Source organism: Mesitornis unicolor, unplaced genomic scaffold (genome assembly GCF_000695765.1).
Source record: "Mesitornis unicolor isolate BGI_N332 unplaced genomic scaffold, ASM69576v1 scaffold30834, whole genome shotgun sequence".
Taxonomy (NCBI): Eukaryota; Metazoa; Chordata; class Aves; order Mesitornithiformes; family Mesitornithidae; genus Mesitornis; species Mesitornis unicolor.
Genome location: NW_010179877.1, coordinates 1111 through 6959, shown reverse-complemented (window position 1 = coordinate 6959; position 5849 = coordinate 1111). Strand labels below are relative to the sequence as shown.

The window sequence follows — 5849 nt, the reverse complement described above, 5'->3', positions numbered from 1 at the left end:
TCATCTTCCCCTCAGACCCCCCACCCTTGAGTCACCAGCCCCAGGGGACTCCCTTCTCCCCGCTAGTGGGGTGAAGCGGAGGGTGAGGAAAGGGGGGCTCTGGCCGGCGAGCAGGGCCAGGTGAGGATGGGTTTCCTTGACCTGGCCATTCTGCATCAGCTCCGGGGCTCTCCCATCTCCCAGAGCAGGAGAACCACAGCCCATAGCAGAATTGGGCCCCAAAGCCAGCAGAGGCTGGAGGAAGGGTTCCTGCCTCACGGAAGGAACAGCGTGGGCCACCAGAACAAGCCGGGTGGGAAGGGCGGCAGAAGGAGATGCTGCAAGAAAATCCGTTCCCTTGGGATTGTCAGGGCTGGCTGGCTGGCTTCCTGTCTCCAGAGGCCACAGGCCTAACTGCAAGAGTGATGGCACTGGGGGGAAGGAGATGAACCAGGGCAGAATGGGGGCATCACCAATCACAGAACCACTTGGGTTGGAAAAGACCTTGTGGCAAACTGCTCCAAGCAGGGAGGAGAGGAGGAAAAGCCTCAGGTGGTTACAGAGAGGGTGAGAAAATATGAAGAAGAAGTGGGAAGGGGAAGGGTAGGAACAGAGCCGCTAGCTCAAACTGAGAGGGCACTGATCCATCCTTAGAAAGATGAAGTTTACATCTGCTCTGGTCAAGGCATGGAGCAGGCCTATCCCTTCCCGGAATGTGCTGCTTGGCTGTACCCTATGGATGAAGACAGGAGAAGGGGTCTGAGCTGGCAGGACATGGAGTCACTGGCAAGGGTGAGCAGTCTCAGGACCCAGGTCAGCAGTCTTGTTGGCTGGGTTTGTAACCATGAGGTATCTGGAGACTAGAGCTGCCCTAGCAGAAACATGCTAGAAGGGTGAAGTGTGTGGCTGAAAGACTTTTGCTCTGACACTGTGCGATGGCAGGGTGTTGCTAGAGTGGTGGCATGCGCCTGTGGATGGGACAGGGCAGGAGCGGCAGGTTACAAGCCAGAGCAATGGCAGAGAAAAGCTGAGGTCCAAAGACTGGCAGAGCTGTATGAGGGGTGTCGCAGCAGGTGTGTGGGGAGGTTAGGACCAAAATGACAGCAGTGTGAATCGAGCCTTCCATTACAGAAAGGGCACTGGTAACGCATTGGGTGGGGAGCCTCAGGCTGGAAGGACAGGGAGCACTGGATGTCTCAGCAGCACTGGAAGGGATTGCTGGGGACCAGAGGCTGGCCTGAGTTATGTAGGGACTGGTGCAAATCTTGCTTTTCTGTTCCTCAGAAGACATAGGGAATGCTCTGCACAGCCTAGATCTTGACAAGGTGTTTGTGTGGGCAAGGAGGGAGAAAGATCTGAGGAGACAGAACAATCTTAGATTACTTTTTCTCTTTTCTCTCTTCTACAGCGAACCTCGTGCCCTGAATCTCCAAGGGAACCTTTGAAAAGGATCTTCCCCTCCCTGCCATCTCCTTATTGTTTGCCAGCTCTGCCCTGTGCTCTGCAGGGAAGCTTGAAAGAGCAGGCTGAGCCCTGGAGGACAACAAAAAGGGCAATGTAGTGAGGGTGCTGTGAGGTCTTGGATAGGGAACCTTCTGAATCTTGCTCCTCACCCTTCACTCTCCGCTGATGGCTCTCTGACAGCCTTGGCCACGAGCGTGGCATTTGGTGAGAGGGGGATTACACGCGGTGTATGCACCACCTTTACCATTTCCACAGGACCTTTGTCCTGCCTCCCGTCTTCTCTGAAGCCCTTGGCTAGCTCCTCCTTCACTAGGACGCTGGGAAGCAGGCACCTCCTACTACCAAACTGTTTGGAGTCCCCAGCAGTCCCTGTTTGCATGTGGCCTTCACCAGTCCCAGCAGAAGGTGGTCCCTGAGACAGCAGGTGCCCTGTGGGCACATTGAAGTAAGGAGAGCTTTTTCTTGGGGGGGGGAAGAGTGGAGGAGGGGGATGAAATAGATGGGGAGGAAAAAAAAAAGTGAGCCCAAGCGAGTGAGGGAAGAAGCACTGGCAAGTGTTCATGAGAAAGAGAGAGAAAGAAGGTGGAAGAAAGAAAAAGAAAGAGAGCAAGGGAAAAAACAGGTGGAAAAGTTAGAACAAGGGAGAGAAATATAAGCCAAAAGAAGGAAAAAGGAGGACTGACAGTGAGACAGTTGACGGCTGTTCCACCTGGTGGCAATGCCTTGAGGAACCCCTCCAACGTGCGTACACCTCACATTGCAGCAGCAGATGAGGAGGGACGTGGCTCCCCCAGTGCGGAGTCCCACTCGCCCTCTTACGAAATCCCAGCAGCAGGGACAGGGTGCAGCCTAACAGGGGTGGCAGCATGGGGGACTCTGAATCAGAGTCGACCTTGCACAACAACTCACTGTGGTGGCTGGCATGTGGCATGCTAGCCCTGTTGGCCAACTCTTGGATTATCCTCAGCATCACCGCCAAGCAGCAGAAACACAAGCCCCTGGAGCTGCTGCTATGCTTCCTTGCCGGGACCCACATCCTTATGGCAGCAGTCCCCCTCACCACCTACGCCGTGGTGCAGCTGCGGCGCGAGTCCTCCGACTACGACTGGAACGAGAGCATCTGCAAGGTCTTCGTCTCCACATACTACACCCTGGCGCTGGCCACCTGCTTCACGGTGGCCTCCCTCTCCTACCACCGCATGTGGATGGTGAGGTGGCCAGTCAACTACCGCCTGAGCAATGCCAAGAAGCAGGCTCTGCACGCAGTCATGGGCATCTGGATGGTATCATTCATCCTCTCCACCCTGCCCTCCATCGGCTGGCACAACAACGGCGAGCGCTACTACGCCCGTGGCTGCCAGTTCATTGTCAGCAAGATAGGGCTGGGCTTCGGCGTCTGCTTTAGCCTCCTGCTGCTGGGAGGAATTGTCATGGGCTTGGTGTGTGTGGCCATCACTTTCTACCAGACCCTGTGGGCACACAGAAGACGCCGACGGTGCCGCCATCAGAGGGCGGAGGAGGCATCATCCTGCTCTTCATCAGCACACACCACCTTCAACGTGCCGGCCATCGTAGTTGAGGACGTACGAGGCAAAAGGAGGTCTTCACTGGATGGCTCCGAGTCAGCCAAGACCTCCTTGCAGATGACCAACCTCATCAGTGCTATTGTCTTCCTGTACGACACACTCACTGGGGTGCCTATCTTGGTAAGCAGGGGGTTCTTCCTTTCCCCTCAGAGTCTGCAGTTAAACTAGGTTTCTGTTTCTCTCAAGTTTTAGAGAAGAAACTCTTGTCTTCTGTCCACCAGCCACAGAGCTGCCGCATCTGAATCGATGTTACTCTGAGGGCTTGTTTTAAAAAGATTGCAGTCATTCTGTCATCCTTCGGCAGCAGCAGGTTCTTAAGACAAACCTAAGCCTGAGGAATGCACAGCGCACAGCTAAAACCACTGTGCAAGTTTTAAGTGGCTAAGAGGAGAGGAAATTGTTCTGCAAACTTACAAGGGAATCTACCTCTGTAAAAGCAATGAGATTTCTATTTCTTCAAATTTGCTTCTGGAGAACTGATACACCAGCTTTAATAGCTGTTGCAGGCAGTTTTCTTTTTCCTTCTCCTTGTATCATCGTAGTCAGCATTCAGGTTTTGGCTGGCTGGTTGATTCTCTGCAAAACTGGAGAGCTGGGGAACTTCTCGAAGGAAACCAGAGGCTTAGTCACAGCATTTTTTGTTGTTTTTCCAGTGGCTGTGTCCTTTGTTAGCACCTATTTAGCTGCAGCTCATAATGAGCATGGGGAAGAAGGGATGCTAACACCAGGTCTCATGTTAGAGATATGACAGCTCAGAACATGGCCCAGCAAACCTGGGGCAACACCGCAGGAAGAGTTTTTCAAAGGGGCACAGGGTAATTACTTGACGAATCCTTTAGAGACAGATAGTGTTCTGCTACAGAATTGACTCGCGTTGTCTTTCTCCCTTGGTCTCCTCTTCCGTCTTCATTCTTGGCCTTGTTTCTCTCTCTTACCTCGAAGGTCGTGAGCTTTTTTAGCCTGCGCTATGATACGGCCCCTACCTGGATGGTCCTGGCTGTGCTCTGGTGCTCCATGGTGCAGACCCTGCTGCTCCCTTCCTTCATCTGGTCCTGCGAGCGCTACCGAGCTGACCTCCGCACCGTGTGGGAGCAGTGCGTGGCCATCATGTCTGAGGATGACGGAGACGATGGTAAGCCCCTCACCACCCCACAGTCGCCTTTCTTTGTTACCCCCTTCCCTAGAAGACGACAGAGGAAAGAGGGGTCTGCCTTGGGAAGAGAACCTGATGGCACTGGGAAAGGTGGTATGGGTGGCCAGGTGGGATTCATTTTATAGCTTGGAGTTAGCAACTGTGAGAAAATTTATTTTGGAGAAGACTCTGCCACTCACTTGCTGCCTTAGGACTCACTAGCATCCAGGAAAAATTAGTGCAACATCCGTTACAGTAGATGCAGGAGTAAAGACCATGTGTACAGCTGCCAAACCACAATGAAAGTGACACGCTGGGCTTCAGCCCAACTTGCTGATCCAAAGGTCCAAAGTTCTGGCAGTGGGCAATTCAAAAGCGAGACAGAAGAAACAGGGCAGTCTCTGGCTCCCTTAGTGCTGCTGCAAGCAGAAAGACGAGGTCCTTGTTCAGAGCTGAGCCCTGAGGGCTGCAAGTAGAGCGGCAGAATTCAGACAAGTGTTAGGATCCTGTCCAGGTGCCCTGATAACGCTCCTCTTCTGGCAGAAAAGTGTTGACTGCCGTTCTCCTCTTTGCCAACAGATGGTGTGTGTGATGATTATGGTGATGGCAGGATCTGCAAAGTGAGATTTGATGCCAACGGTGCTGCAGCTGTGAAGCGGGACTCTCGGGACATCAAGCTGCTCCCCATGCACAACATGTTGTTGCCCCAGGATAAGGTGCATTACCTGCAGGTGAGCCGAGACCTAGCAGGGGCAGCCCCACAACCCACTTTCTCCTCTGTCGGTCTCCCATGCCTTTGTGTCCTCTTGACTCTTCTCTGAGAAACCCCCTCCTGTTCCATCTCTTCAGGAGTTTCATCACCTGCTTCCTTCTCTGTTTTCCAGGTCCCCATCTCCCGGAGAATGTCACATGATGAGACTAACATCTTCTCTGCCCACCGCTCCGCTCCATCCTTCCTACACAAGTGGTCTTCATCTGACGACATCCGCATTGCCACCCCCCGCAAGCCTGGGGGCCCTGGCTTCTTGCCTCCTCAGCTGCATGACTACCAGCACCGCCGGCGGCCCCCAGAAGATGAGCTGACCACCCTGCGGCAGTTTTTGGAGGGAGGGCTGATGCCCCGGGGCTCCAGCTCCAGCGCCTGCTTCTTCCGAGATGAGATCACCATGTTCATCGACGAGACACCACTACCCACCCCAGCCTGCAGCCCACGGCACTCCCGTCTCCTGCTCGCACCGCGCCACGATCGCCGCCTCTCCCTCGGCAGCCGAGAGGAGGAGAACGCCGAGCGGCCACGGCGCTCCTCCTTGGCTGGCAACGAAGCCTGGCATGGGCAGGACGGAGAGCAGGTGCCACATGAAAGGACCCTTGAGGCCTCCGAGACACAGACCTTCCAGGATCCCAAACTATGAGAGAGACAGCATCAAAAACATTCAGTGCCATCACAATTTTTAAATAAAACTTCAAGTGTTCCCTTTGTCCCGGGACCCGATCACTAATTTGCATTCTCATCTTTCTCGCCAGCAGGCAGGAAACACGGCATCCCATGCTAGAGAGGGGAAAAAAGAAGTGGGACAGACCAGCAGAAGGGAGTGCGACAGACTGACGGATGGACAGCCTGTGCCTGCTCTCAGGTTACAAACACACCCACCGCTGCCACCGCCACTTGGCACCCTCGCCAGTCCAGT

The 5849-nt window shown here is 54.3% G+C and overlaps 1 protein-coding gene across 1 annotated transcript; it reads left to right on the top strand.

The window, feature by feature from the left end:
• The first annotated feature begins 2126 nt into the window (after positions 1-2126).
• On the top strand, positions 2127-5635 carry GPR162 (G protein-coupled receptor 162). Its single transcript, XM_010182931.1, has 4 exons — positions 2127-3149; positions 3972-4161; positions 4741-4892; positions 5046-5635. The coding sequence occupies exons 1-4, from the start codon at positions 2310-2312 to the stop codon at positions 5571-5573; spliced, it is 1710 nt and encodes a 569-aa protein (XP_010181233.1). The 5' UTR covers positions 2127-2309; the 3' UTR covers positions 5574-5635.
• The last annotated feature ends 214 nt before the right edge of the window (positions 5636-5849 follow it).